This window comes from Diabrotica virgifera, chromosome 8 (assembly GCF_917563875.1).
Source record: "Diabrotica virgifera virgifera chromosome 8, PGI_DIABVI_V3a".
NCBI lineage: Eukaryota > Metazoa > Arthropoda > Insecta > Coleoptera > Chrysomelidae > Diabrotica > Diabrotica virgifera.
In genome coordinates this window covers 6,985,947-7,001,441 of record NC_065450.1, presented here as the reverse complement: position 1 = coordinate 7,001,441, position 15,495 = coordinate 6,985,947, and the positions used below count along the sequence as shown (strand labels likewise).

At 33.4% G+C, this 15,495-nt stretch overlaps 1 protein-coding gene across 3 annotated transcripts in view; it reads left to right on the top strand.

Annotated features, from left to right (window-relative positions):
- The window catches only part of LOC114338660 (dynamin-1-like protein), a 90,208-nt gene extending 75,626 nt beyond the window's left edge, over positions 1–14,582 (top strand). For all 3 annotated transcript variants that reach the window (XM_050658169.1, XM_050658171.1, XM_050658170.1), the window contains 2 exons: positions 10,975–11,186; positions 14,321–14,582. In XM_050658169.1, coding sequence (XP_050514126.1) covers positions 10,975–11,186; positions 14,321–14,377 — 269 coding nt within the window. In that variant the 3' untranslated portion in view covers positions 14,378–14,582. The remainder of the gene's footprint in view (positions 1–10,974; positions 11,187–14,320) is intronic.
- The last annotated feature ends 913 nt before the right edge of the window (positions 14,583–15,495 follow it).

Below are 15,495 nucleotides of genomic sequence, written 5' to 3'. Positions count from 1 at the left end.
AAAACTGTTTAAAAATCCGTTTATTTTAACGGCATCCAAAGACCAAGATTGAAATTATAGTTTTATTCTTTGAAAATACTAAACATGGAAAACAAAAGAAAGAATGTAGTTTATCACACCCACATAATCACGAAGTTTTTCTATATTGTTCAACTTTAACGATGTTTAAACTTATTGTTTCTTATTGCACATTCTTGTACCAAGTTTATCTCCGGCCAAGTTAGTCCATTCTTTTTATAAGAAGTCGATTTTCAAAACTATTTGCATTTTCTTTTATAAACTTCACTGAATAAGGCTCCATCCTAAAAAAAACTACCTACCAATATTGTATTTAATAAGATCCCACAACAGAAAATCCCAAACTGTGAATCGAAACGCTCCGCCCCGGTCGCATATATGTAAACTTCAGACGCACAAGGCATAGCCAAATATTTCGTAGAAGTTCGGCAAGGATCGGCGTAGTTGCTCTCCGCCCGCGCGTAAACTGGAGACGTGAATGCGTCTTCTACGTATGCAATTAACAGTATATAGCTACAAGTTGTTTTGGTATTAAGTGGTGTGACATTTTTATAAGAGTGATAAGTATAAACAATGGAAAGTATTCCAGAAGGTTATGAATATAGCATTATAAACCAAAGTAGTTTTAGAATAAAACTACATTCCAAAGAAGAAGTAGAGGTTAGTATAATTTTGCGGCAATTGTAGTGATAATGGAACGCAAATTTTATATCCGGCGGTTAAAGAGAAGTCTTGAATCTTATGTCGCCGTTTTTACCAGTAATAGTCAATAGTTATTATAGACGTACAAAAATATACATACATATAAGTTTGGTTTCAAATACTGCTTAAATCTTGACTGTGATACGAAAAAGAGTTTATAATATGTTTATTGTTGTTTTTACTATTGTCATATTTACTGTTCTAAAATAGGCAAAACTTTCTGCTAACTTTATCTGCTAATTTCACATCGGTCATTTTATATAGTATATTTACATGATTCTAAGGGTTTAAACAGTTTAAAAATGACCGAAATTGTCAACGCAACAACGTATTATGTATATTTCAGTCACTGGAACTGTTAATGATAATAACATTAAAAACACCATCATGTAGCACGAAAAAAGTGACAATACGAAAAAAGTTATTTTAAAATCAAAAAAGTAATAAGTAATGACTTTCCTGAAATTATTATTGATTTTTTCTTTACAGAAATGGGTACATGATTTAGAACAAAAAACCAAGGTTACCTATAGAATAACCAAAACGTTCTCAGTAGGTTCTGTAAGACCGGTTAATATTTTTAAAAGAATATATCACTGCCATTTCAATACAAGGAAGGAAGACACGCAGTCATCCCGAAGCAGAAATACTAACTGTGCTCATCAAATGTTTATACAAATTGAACGGAAACTAGCTAAGCCGAAGTTGCCAGGCCATAGTAGTCTTATTGCTAACTGGCCATGTGTGATAGAATTCAAAAATGACCATAATCATACTATCCTGTCAGCTGCTGCACTTCGCTATAGACCAATAGGAGACGCAGCCAAAAATCGTTTTCTTGAATTATTCGAGCATGGTCACAATGCCTCTAGTGCCTATCATACATACTGTGTCGAAATGATGGTACATTATGGTGATGCGTATGACAATTACGTTTCAGACAGATGTTTTTTTCCCACCAAAAATGACGTTCAAAATCTATGGAAGGCCAACTTTAAAAAATCATACGGAGAGAGATCAGGAAAAAATATGTTAATTTATTTGGAAAAATATTTAGAAGAACAAGAAAAGAATCATGGGATATTATATAAAGTTTCTTGCGTTCAGGATAATTATTCAGTTGCAATATGTACACCTGTCATGCAACGCGTAGCGCGACTATTACCCAAGCAAATGAAATACTCTTTGTGGATTCTTCAGGTAACTGCGACGTGGAAAATCATAAAGTATACTTTTTCGTGACACAATCTCCTGCTGGTGGGCTGCCTATTGGGTGCATTTTGACAAATAGTCAAAAATTAGAAGTGTTTTTGGACGCTGTTAAATCATTGTATGAGATTCTTCCCGTAAAGATTACGCCTTCAGTAATTTTAACTGATGATGATCTTGGTGAAAGAAAAGCCCTTCAGACGGTTTGGCCTAATGCAAAAATGTTATTGTGTACCTTTCATGTATTAAAATCATGTTGGAAATGGATTACCATGTCCAAAAATGGAATTTTAAAAGAACATGCTCAACTCCATTACAAGTTATTTAAAGATATTTTAATGTCAAAAAATATGGAAAATGCTGAAATATCTATTATCACATTTTACGAAAAATGCTTGTATCAGAATTTTGCTGATTATGTAGAGCGTATGCTTGATCGAATTGAGATGTGGTGTCTACTGTATTGGCCATGAGCCGATGGGTAGAGGGGATTTGACAGCTTTCGCCAGCGCTGTTAGTGGCAGTTTTGTGCATTTATATGATAAATTTAAATGGCGCGCCATGGGTAGAGGAGAGGGGATTTGACGGTTTTCACCAGCGCTGTTAGTGCAGCGTTGCCACATTTAGTAGATTTCTACTTTTTTGGTAGATTTTTGATATATTTTAAAAAATTCTAGTAGGCAATATTTATTAGTAGATTTTTGGTATATTTCAACATTTTCTTATGACTAAAATAAAATTTGCTTTTTAATAGTATTTACACCATTTCTAAATTAATTTTTAGACATTTTGTTACAATTTCCCAATGTCATTACCGAAAATAAGATTCAGTGGTGGGATTCTGTGTACAATCGCTAACACCGCCGACCGCTTTCTATCAATGTCAAATATATTTGAATTTTTAGTTTTAATTCAAATATATTCTTGTTTTACTAAGTGTCACTTCAGCATCAACTAGCAAAACTAGAAAATAATTCAATTAAAGCTAAAAATTCAAATATTTTCACGACAATTGACATCGATAGAAAGTGAAGTGCAGATATCTACAGTGCACGAAATCTAGCGCCAGGACGTAGAAGATGAATATAGGGCTTTTCATCGATTGTCATTTGTTTCGAGCTTCTGTCATGTGTCACATAATATTAATATATCTACGTCATACGTCTTTGGTTTGTATCATTGGTTATATCAATTACGTATGACGTAGATATATTAATATTATGTGACACATGACAGAAGCTCGAAACAAATGACTATGAATGAAAAGCCCTATTAAACAGAAATGAAACTGGATTCTGGTGTAAAAAAACTTGCAGATTTCAAGTAGCAGTGCAATCAGTACCTATTTCAGGTGTTATTGAAGAGTTCTGGTATTGGGTGAGCCTGTTACAAGCTAACGATGGAAAACTAAAATATCTATATAAAATATCTAATTATAATATATGTAACTTTTCAAAACAACAAATGTTGTGTTTGCGTGTTTCTAATGTAAAATGCGAAATAATTGTTTGAAGAATGTGATCCAGACATGCAGATGTTAAAATCAGTGGATGACAAAATATTATATACAAATATTAAATATGAAACTGATAAAAATTAATTATAGTTGGTCATTTTGTTCCCCAGTTAAAATATAAAAAAAGTTTGGTTTTTGTTTACAAACAGTCATATTAATTTCTAGTTAAACTCCTTCTGTGGCTCAGTGGTAAGAGCGCCTACCTTTGGATCGAAAGGTCCGAATGGTCGTGAGTTCGAATCTCACCAGGGTAGAGAATTTTTCGTTTATTATAAATTAATAAATGAAAATAGTTTCTATCCTTGTGGGATCGGTACCCACCGGAGGGACCGCAGACGTTCGGATACAATTAGCGTCTCTGCAGAGACAATGACATCGACTTTGCAAAGTAACAAGACACTTACTCAACACACACACTACACATAACACTAGCTACCTAATTGATAAAATCCACTGTACCATCACCATGCCAATGCTCATTAGTTGTCGAGGCATTAGCTAAATAAAAAAAATTTCTAGTTAGTCAGCTGTTATTTTTATTATAAAAAGTCCTAAATTATATACAAATATATTAATAAAGTTTTATAGCATATTTTAGTTTTTGATAAGTAAATTTTAGTAAGCTAAACTTACAGTAGATTTTCTAAATAAAATGTGGCAACGCTGTGTTAGTGGCAGTTAGCAGTTTTGTTTTGTGCATTTGATAAACTTCACAAACTGAAATGGCGGATAATACGGATTTTTCAAAAAAGAAAACAAGATATTGCAGCTGTTGTATTGATTCATGTAAAAATATTGAATATAACAGTACTGGATGCAGTTATTATATTCGGAAACATTGCGTACATGTCCTGTATCAACTAAATCCTTTCCTTTTTTGGTGTTGTTGATTGAAATTGGATATCATGGGAAATAAGACTTGAATCCAGTATAATGTTTAATATCCATTTTGATAGAATTCAAACAAATTACAATTCATACAAATTACAAATTTTAATAAGCAAAGCAGTAAGCACACAAAAATAAACAGAGGTAACTTATTCTTTTTCTCAATGGTCTCTTGCGTAAGCAGTCATCCAGTCGCACGAACTTATATATTAAATATTAAAATTATAATGAATAAAATAAAAAAACATAATTAATTTTACTATTAATTCTGTGTATTCGTTTAGTAATCAGGTTACAATAATATTTCAGTTCATAATTTGTGTCTTTCTAGATAAGTATCTATTTTTCTCGTTTTGCATATTTCACATACATAAATTTTATCAGAAAAGTATAAGTTTCAAACCGCGAGATAGCGCTACCGTCGAAACTCACAGCCAATAGGAATGATCTTATGGTTCGAGGATCTGATACAAACAATTATACTGAAGTAATGTTTCGTCTCTTAAAAGATATTCCACTGGAAAGAACCAAGGCATTTAACTTAACGCAATTAACAGATTTTATAATTACTAGTTTTGAATATTACTTTACCCAGCGAATTATGGATCTTATCTTTAATAGAGTTTCTAAAGCTGTTGCAAAAAAGTATTTTCCAGGCGAAAGGGACAATGAAGATAATAACATTATCAGTCTTGGAAACATGGATTTTAAAGTTAGCAGTTCAAAAGATCAAAAAATTTGGTACGTTGTAGATATGTCTGTTTTCAAATGTTCATGTCCGATTGGCTATAATGGACACTATTGCAAACACCAAGGGGCCATTGCGAAAAAACATAATATATTTACGGCAACTAATACCTTATCGCTTTTTTCCAAGCACATTCTTTATGAAATAGTGTTGGGAAAAATTGCAGATTCATCTACTTTTGATACACTGCAAATCAAGGAAAATACAGCAAAAAATTTAAACCAGGACAATTTTCCTTGTAATTCTTCTGTCCAAAATCAACAGGATCAAAAGATGATTATTTGTGATGATGCAAATATTAATGCCATGGAATTTAATGATAAGGGTAATATTGATATAGAAGAGATTAAAAATAAATGGGCAGAACATTCGAATTTAATTATGTCAAAACTTGAAAGTGAACCTGAATCCTTTGGGCCCGCTATTATGAAATATTTAGAGAACTGTAGTAAATATGCCAAATCAAATCAGTCTTTAATATCAGGCATGCATTGTGCTTTTAAGTACACAGGAGTTTCATCTAAAAATAAGAAGCAGGCGGTGATAAGAAAAGGGAAAAAAATATCCGTACAACCAACATCTGTATCGAGACGTAAAGTTACCATGACAGGTAGAAGAGCATCGATGGCTGGACGAAAACCTAGAACTATCAAAAAACAACAAAAAAGAGCACCACACAAATTACAACTATGTGTAGAAAGTAACATTGGTTTAGGTGATAATAAATTTAGAAAATAAGTACTTAGTGGTTTTTCGCGAATTTGTAAAATTCGATATTTGTACATAAAGATGATTAAAAACGTTGATAATACGAATATATACTGTGTTTTATTTACATTTTTTAAACAGGCTTAAATAATTGTAGACGTATATTGGCATGCACGATCAATCGTAGTAAACAGCAGACGTATAAAGGCTAAGTACGTCTGCACTCTACTACCCGCTAATCGGGAAAAACCGAATCGTTCGCCCATGCCTTGTGCGTCTGCAGTTTACCTATATGCGCCCCGGTCTCTGTGTGCAGTGCACAAATCGTCAATGTTTTAAGATAGGAGAATCACTGGTTCACGGATTTAAGAGCTCTCGTTCTTCTATAGGGTTACTGTATAGTGGCTGGGTTCAATTTGAATTCTGCACTTACCACGTGCATCTAGCGTAGCGGTGTTGTGCAAATAAATTATGAGATTAATAAATACAGTTATATTTTAATGATATGTACTATGATATTTATGAGATTTAAGAAAATATATTTTAATGATATTTATGAGATTTTTAAAAATATGTGTTTTAATGAAATTTGATTGGGTGTTCACTGCACAAGTGAACCAATGGAGAAACCGCCCCTGGTGCGGATACGCTAATCATTAATACCGCAATAAATGTCTCACCAGTATTCGATACCGTAATAGTCTGCGAAGATATAGATCTTCGGATTCTTTTCACAGCTTTATGTCATATGTATGAGATCAAGCGTGTACTTTCTCAAATCAGGAAAAGGAAAAATTGCCCAACAAATATATTCCACTGAAGGTATCATAGATAAAATAGCTGCAAATCATATTTTTATTTTTGCATGCCTTCAGTGGCTGTAATACAACATTTACACTCTTTAACCAAGGAAAAATGAAATCCATTAATGTACTCCGTAAAAATCCTCATTTGAACGAAGGTATTGAGATATTTATGCCTGGTTGCACCAACACATTTTAAGCTTTAGTCATACCTTAAGCTCAGTTTACGAAACATACGCGTGGCACCATTGAGTCTTGGATTAATTTTTAGTTTGCTACAATGGATTGCCAAGTGAGGCTTAAAGCGGCCCTATCTATAAGCTGAGATGGGCTAAGCTGTAGCTTAAAATGTGTTGGTGCAACCAGGCATTATTGCAAATCTAAACGTTGATCCAGAGATCATTGCTAAAGCCGGAGAACGTTTCTTTCTTCAATTATAGGTTATAGTGATGTGAAAGTAAGAAAAACATGCCAACATACAGTGGAACCTCGATAACGCGGATTAATCGGGACCGCGGCCGATCTGGGTTATCGAAAATCCGGGTTAGCCGGAGAATATGGTAAAAATTAATAAAATACGGTATACTTACAGATAAACTCCGTTTTAATTGAAATAACATTTCATATATATGCACAGTACACATCTAAATTACTAAAAACAGGTAAACACAAACCTAAGCAAACGGAAGCGAACAATACAAGACTGTACTACACACAATACAGTCACAATCGGAACGATGTTATGTTATTTTAGAACAGTGAAGACTAAGGCCATTGTTTAAAAAAGAATTTTTTAAATAGTCTTTTTTAAACAATGCTAAGACAGTTTGATTTAAATAAATAAAGGAATACTACTACAGGTGCCTGTTGTTTCCGATAATTCAAGAACATGAACGTCGCTCTGCCATGCCGCCGTGTGCCATGAGTCATTTTTATTATCGTATAGTTCAAATTACACAAATACACATTATCTCTCAAATATTATATTACATACATTTTTATTTTGAATTGTTGAAATGTTTGTCTGATGAAAATCGGTCCGGGTTAGCCGGACTTCCGGGTTATCGGGGTTCCACTGTAAGTATAGATAATGTATGCTTCACAATATCAGCATAGAAAAGTAAATTTAATATTGAGTCGCTGCCACCAACAGAAGCAGCAGCACGACAACATTCTTTCCGAACCAGGTTGAGCAGTGGTACGAGAATGAAAAAATGCAGAACAATGGGTATGGAAAAGAAACAAAAATGGACTAATATCTGTTAGCATGCTCCAACACTTCACTCCAAAATTGTTATTATAACTTATTTCTTGTAAGTGTAAAAAAGGATGTCGGAAAGCCTATTTTTGAATAAGTTTTCGTGTGCTGGTCGTGTGATGAGTTTGATGGTCACATCACAGATGATGCGGACGAAATTTCGGTCTGCGATCTCTCGATCGATGCTCAGGACGAAGTCGTGCTAACACCTGCTTAATCAGAAACAGCAAAGCAAAGGAGATTGCGCTAAATTTCAAAATACATAAATGCATAACATGTGGATTAGGCCTACAGTAAAAAAACGCGCCTACCTCTAGTTGATGTGGAAATGAGTTTTTTTTTTTTCAAATCGTCTATTGAGATGTACCTATTTTGCGGTGCTCGTGCGCCAAAAACGATTGATTTTGTGAAAAAAATTATAAGTACATAAATGGTAGGAAATTTTTTCTAGTTTTTTCAAACCAGTTTCCAACTTCTTTGCTCCATGTACCATTTTCGAGACGTTCGTTGTGTCCAACCCATTTCCATTTTAATTTAGCTGCTTGTTCCACGGCGTCCCATACTTTTTTATTCCGCGTTGCTTCGTTTGTTTGCCGATCTATGAGTGAGATACCAAGCATCTGTCGTTTCATGGCGCTTTGAGTTTTTCTAATCTTGTCCATGTTCATTTTCGTGAATGTCCAGGGTTAAGCTTCGTAAGTGAGAACGCGAAGGATACAAGAATCGAACACTTCGGTTCGAAGGTTTTGTGGTATCTTTTTGTCTTTCAGTATATATGAGAGTTTTCTGAATCCCATCTTACTCGTCTGTTTATTTCGGTAGTTTGGTTTTCTTGTTTACCTTGATATTCTGACCCAGGTATATATTCTTTTACATTTTCCACTTTTGTTCCTTGGATGATTATCGTCGGTTGATCATCTTTATATGAAATTAGCTTAGTCATTCATGTGTCTAAAAATTCATTTTCAGTCCTTTTTTAAGGATTCTATAACGAAAAAGGTTAATGCGAGTTAATAGTAAAATCAAGGTAGGGAATATAAATCGGAATGACTCGCAACAAGGATGAAAAAAAACAATATGTATAAAATGGAATGCAACGCAGACACGTGTTTCTGACTCATTAGTCGTCATCAGTACGATATGTCCAAGTTAGAATAGGTGTATGTTAACTTGGGAAAGGATCGCTACAGGAGCAATGCAACCAAGTTGTGGCAATCATGTTAGACGGCCCTGAGGATTCCAGAGGAACAACTAACACTTCCACGGAGGAAGCTACAGCTACCTGAGGAATGCCAAACGTTAAGAATGTTTCAAACAATCAAACAAGGAAAGGTTAATGTGAGTTAATAGTAAAATCAAAGTAGGAAGTACATCACTTCAACCAATCAAATAACTCAAAACAAACATATCTTGCCTTCTCTCTCTAGCCAGTCAAACTTTTATTATGACTCACTACGTCTTATTTTACCAACAAACCGTCACGATTCCCTGGTAAAAACCCCTAACAACATTTCATTGAATTCTTTCTAAATTTTAGAGCTGGAGAATCACAATAATATACACACACCCAAACTTATATGGAATCATCTGATATTTCTTACTATTCCGTGCGAATTTAAAAAACGAACACACGAAGTCAAACAATATTTATTTTAAAGCAATTTAATAACAAATACATAACAATTAAATAAAACAATAAAGTATTTAACAAACAAATTGAAAGTAGTTGTTTTAAAGTCAGTAGCATACAAAATTTCAATGCAAAACGAATAATGTTTAACTTGTTTTTATTTATTTTTTTTTTTTATTTTTTGGTAGTCAGTGTTATCATCTCTAGTCTTAATGTAAGCTTCAGTTTGCGTGGGCACGCTCCTAATCAAATTATCAACATTTTGTTGTGGTAGGTTGCTCCATCCTTTACAAGCAGCTTGTACTAGCCGTGCGGTGTTTTGTGGATTATCCCGGCGAGCTCTAATTTTTCTTTAAGCATATCCCACAAATACTCTATAGGATTAAACTCGGGTGAGCAAGCAAGCCACTCCAAACAAGGGATACCTTCTGCTTCAATGATATCTGTAGTCACTCTAATGATATGTAGAGGTCCATTACCATGCAATAAAATTAAATTTTCTCCTATTGCACCTCTCCAGGGCCTGACTACAGGTTATCAACATACCTGTGAACAGTTAAAGTTGATTTGATGAAAATTAAAGGAGTTTTTTTACGGGTCACAATTCCTCTCCAGAACATTACACTTCCCCTTGTATATTTGTGAACAGATCTGACAGTTTTCGTTCTTGCTTGTCTTCCTCGACCTCTAAGTACACGATTTCGTGGGTCATCTGATTTTCCATCTGATTACGTTAAATCCTGACTGTTTTTTAAAATAGCACATTTTGTCAATTCCCAATGTTCCAATTTTGGTGGTGAAGACACCAATCTAGGCGATCAATCTTGTGCTCCCTGGATAACTCGGGAACCCATAACTGTCTCCTGCTGTGTACTTCTTGGTACGAACTCTTCTTCTTATCATTTCAACTGAAACAGTTACACCTGTAGCTTCCAAAAGCTGCCTTTGGAGCTGCAGGTGAGAAATGGTTGGGTGTCTTCCAGCTGATTGGACAATTAAACGATCGTGGAGAGCCGTTATTACTTTTGGCGACTTTCCCTTGGTTTATTTTTGAGCTTTTCTAGTTCCTGTTACCTAGCATATGTTTTGGACAGAACGCCCTGTATTACGCCTAGCTCTGCAGCTATGTCCATCTGAGAACATAACTTTCTCCACAAGACCAATAATATTTCCTCGTTGTAAGTTCTATAACCCGACATGAGGCATATTTTCGTTTTTGGACGCAAAAGTTAGTTTATTTATTTTCGTTCAACTTGCAACTCAAGCAAATAATCTATACCGTACTGGGCTGTACTATCAGATTGTCTTATATATTTGTTTATTTTCAATAAAAACCTTTAATCTTCGCAACAATAACAAGTTTTTTCAAAAAACATAAATATTACTTTGAAATGCATGGTGATTCCATATAAGTTTGGGTGTGTGTAATTATAAACATAATAAGATATAGGGTGGACTCCATTTTTAAACTAAAACATTTGTTTTTAATTTCAGAACGACTGATAAAATCCTACTTCTACATAGTCAGGAAATCAATTCAGGATACAGTTCCAAAAGCAGTTATGCATTTTCTAGTAAATTACGTTAAAGATAACTTGCAGTCTGAGTTAGTTACGCACCTATATAAGGCCGACAATGCGGAACCGCTATTGGACGAGTCTGAACATATTGCCCAAAGGAGACAGGAAGCGTCAGATATGTTGAAGGTAAGTTACCTGCCATCGTGGCAACATAGTACCATCTGACGCACTGTGGTTCCAATGGCTGAAAACGTGGTCAAGAACGTGAACATTTAAAAGCGTATATTGTTTATACACTTCGGAAATATTTTCATACTTCGTACCGGTTTTTGACATCGCTCGCTGATTACGAATCTGACATTATTTTTTTGAAAAAAAAATGGCGAATCCAACTTGGCGGAAAGATATTGAAAATATTAATCAAACCGCAAACTGTTTTGTCAAATTTGGTAGTTTTAGGTCGCAATATGGCGGAAGGAAATTCGAAAATGTTATTTTAAACGCATATTTTTTTGAAATTTATACGAGGGACTTTTGAAATTGCTGATTATCAATACATTTTCTTTTTGAAGTACAGGGCACAGGGTGGTCAGTTAAGGGTAGCGAGCGGCCATATCTCATAAGATATTGGTCGTATAGATTTGAGAACAAAAATCATGATAAAAGTCGCCAAGAGAAATTGCTGGAAATTATTTTCGAGTTTGTCAAACGTCCGCTAGAGGGCGTAACAACCAACACAAAGTAGAAAAATGGGATTTTTATAGAATTTTGTCTAATGAAAGTTTATCAATGATATCATTTTCATATTTACAGACCATTTCCCTACATTTTTTGTCTAAAACGTTCTGTTTTATCTATCAAAATAAAGCGGTGGGGGAAGTTCGATTGTTTTTTTAAACAAACCAAGATTTCTTCCGTTTCTTTTGACCGATTTTAGCAAACTTAAACTCATATGAAAGAGCATAATTTGCACTACAAAACGCTTATTTGGTTTTGATTTTTTGACGTTTGCTGTCGCCGCTAGATGGCGTTAACTGAAATGGTAGCAAATTTTTGAGTTTTTAAAAAGAAACAAATGTAATGGTATATTAATTTTTATATATTTTAAAAGAGGATAAATTTCTCTATAATTTAATGAAAAGAATTTATTATCTACCTTTTTTTGAACCGTTGATATTGACCAAAATATAATTTTATTACATTAAAAAATGGCACGCCACTGTTTTTATCAAAATAAAAATCAGTTTTGTAATCTCTTATTAGTTGCTAACAAAAAGAACCTCTTGACTTTTTTTCGTTAGACAAACGGTTTTAGATTGAAAAAAAAGTAAATTAGTATGTTTCGAGATATGGGCGCCCCATGTAAACATATCTTATTTTTTCAATCCAAAACCGTTTGTCTAATGAAAAAAAGTCAAGAGGTTCTTTTTGTTAGCAACTAATAAGAGATTACAAAACTGATTTTTATTTTGATAAAAAACAGTGGCGTGCCATTTTTTAATGTAATAAAATTATATTTTATTCAATATCAACGGTTCAAAAAAAGGTAGATAATAAATTATTTTCATTAAATTATAGAGAAATTTATTCTCTTTTAAAATATATAAAAATTAATATACCATTACATTTGTTTTTTTTTTTAAAAAAAACTTAAAAATTTGCTACCATTTCAGTTAACGCCATCTAGCGGCGACAGCAAACGTCAAAAAATCAAATCCAAATAAGCGTTTTGTAGTGCAAATTATGCTCTTTCATATGAGCCTAAGTTTGCTAAAATCGGTCAAAAGAAACGGAAGAAATCTTGGTTTGTTTAAAAAAACAATCGAACTTCCCCCACCGCTTTATTTTGATAGATAAAACAAAACGTTTTAGACAAAAAATGTAGGGAAATGGTATCATCCATACATGGGAAATGTAAATATGAAAATGATATCATCGATAAACTTTCATTAGACAAAATTCTATAAAAATCCCATTTTTCTACTTTGTGTTGGTTGTTACGCCCTCTAGCGGACGTTTGACAAACTCAAAAATAATTTCCAGCAATTTCTCTTGGCGACTTTTATCATGATTTTTTTTCTCAAATCTATACGACCAATATCTTATGAGATATGGCCGCTCGCTACCCTTAACTGATCACCCTGTACACTATTCAGTACCTACTACTTAGGTACAACCGTTTATACATACGCAATAGTCGCCAGAATAATGTAATATGCGTCATTTCACACTATTGTATTCAACCAACTGCCAACAATGCAAAGGCAGTTAAAAGCAGCTAGTAAACCAATATGATTACTAGGTTGTTCAATAAGGTTTGCGGTTCGATAAGAGAGGGCGTTGCTACTAGCCTAATTTTTTATTATGTTGGTACACTCTTCATATGAACGTATGTGAAGTTTTTTTTCAATCTGTCAATTCACTATTTTTTTAGAAGCCATTTAGTACCGATGGGTCACAGTATTTTTTACAATGCAAATAATCAAGTATCGTGCTGAATTTTTATTTTTGGAAGGTTTAAAAGCAAAGGAAATTTGTGAACTAATGTTGAAAGTATATAAGGACTCTTCATCTTCCACTATTACAGCAGAAAGTGAGTTTCTCAATTTAAACGTGGTCGTTCAAGCTTTGAAGACGATCCATGTCAAAAACGGCCAAAAACAGCAACAACACCAGAAATCGTAGAACAAACACTGATGGTATTGGAAACTCGTCGAGTAACTGAAAGTGACTTAGTAGAATCCCTAGGTATTACATTGGGCAGTGTAAGCAATATTTTGGCCGAAGTATTGGGTTTCAAAAAGCTTCATCATTTTCTGTCTTATGTTATTGCAAAATAAAGGTCTCTGGTATAAACAAATAGAATAACTTTAAACTAATTAATGAATCGGTCTCAAATTTTGAGGTTTTATTAAATACCCCAATACCCAACTTTGGGTGAAACACTAAAGTTCTAAGGTAGTTTTAGTAAAAGTTATTAACAAATAACGATTTTCACTTATTTTGCAGTTTGCGTAGCAACAAATTAACTTTTTAACTTTCAAGAATCGGTATTTTGAAGGTTTTTCCTTCGAAAAAATTAAATTTTGTAATATGTCAACTATTTGGCTTTTGAATGGGGTGAAAAAAATCGAAAAAATCGTGAATTTTGCACTAAATTGTTAATAATTAAAAAACGGACGCGAACTCTAGGCAGGAAACAGAATAACAAAAAGCTAGTCAGCTACCTGGAACTGTGAGTGTCTTAAGAAAATCCTTATTTCTCTGGACTATATAGGTTAGATTAAATGTTCATTTTTCTAATTTGTTTTTATTTTCAGGCGCTCCAAAGAGCCTCACACATAATAAGTGAAATTCGTGAGACGCACATGTGGTAATAGAAGCAAGAAAATCGTAGTGGTAAGGAAACATAATAGTGAAGTGTCATGTGACTAGTCGTGATTTTCATACATCAAAAGAATCTAAATACACGTTATCATTGTTGTGCAAGTGCCCAAATCATGTTAAGATTGTCTGCTGTCAAAACCTAAGGTGACATAATTGGATATTATTTGAGAGATATTAAATATTTCAAATCTTAAAGGATGTTGTTAATCCATTTTGTTTGTTAATATGCTATAGAATAACTATTTTTTACTTGCAGAGTGTCACTCTGTTGTATACATATACAGGCTGTTAGGAAATATGTATGAAAAACTTTAAGGGGTAATTTCATAAATGTGATTAGTGTCAAAATTTAATAACAGTGGAGTAAACTTGCCAGCGGTTGGACCAATTACAAACAACATTATTTGCGCACTTTTCAACATACAATTAAGAATTTTCTATTCATTATGACCGCGCCTACGGGTAATGGTTCTGAATTAAAAAAAATAGTACGCCACTGAGATATTTCAAATTACAAATTTTTTTAAATTCCACGTTTAATTTATGATAAAAAAAACCTTTCTTTCCTCTTTTTTCTATGGTGCATTGTTTTTATGCAAAAAATAAAACATCTTAAAGCTTTCAAAGTATTCGAGGTAGTTTCCATATTCATAAAAAAACTTATTTCAAATACTTTGTAAACATTAACATGTTTTATTTTTTGCAAAACCGGCGCCTCGTATGAAAAAGGTAAGAAAAATTTTTATCGTAAATTGAACGAGGAATTCGAAAATTATTTTTAATTTAACGTATGTTAGTGGCGTACTATTTTTTTTTATACAAATTCAGACCTTTACCCGAACGCGCGCCAATGATGAATATAAAATTCTTCTGTCACCTCTAAAGGAGGTCATTTTGAACATTTATTGTAACTTTGCACCTGGTTAAAATTTTATTAGTAATATATTCTGTTAGGATAGTTCCAAAATTCTTAATTGTATGTCCAAAATGCGCAATAGCTCAACCGGTCTTACAGCAATAAATAAATTGGCAGTTTGAAATAAAAATTTCAACACCCCGTATCTGGAAACGAATCATTTGCGGACATACGTTTATAGAGCAAATTGCC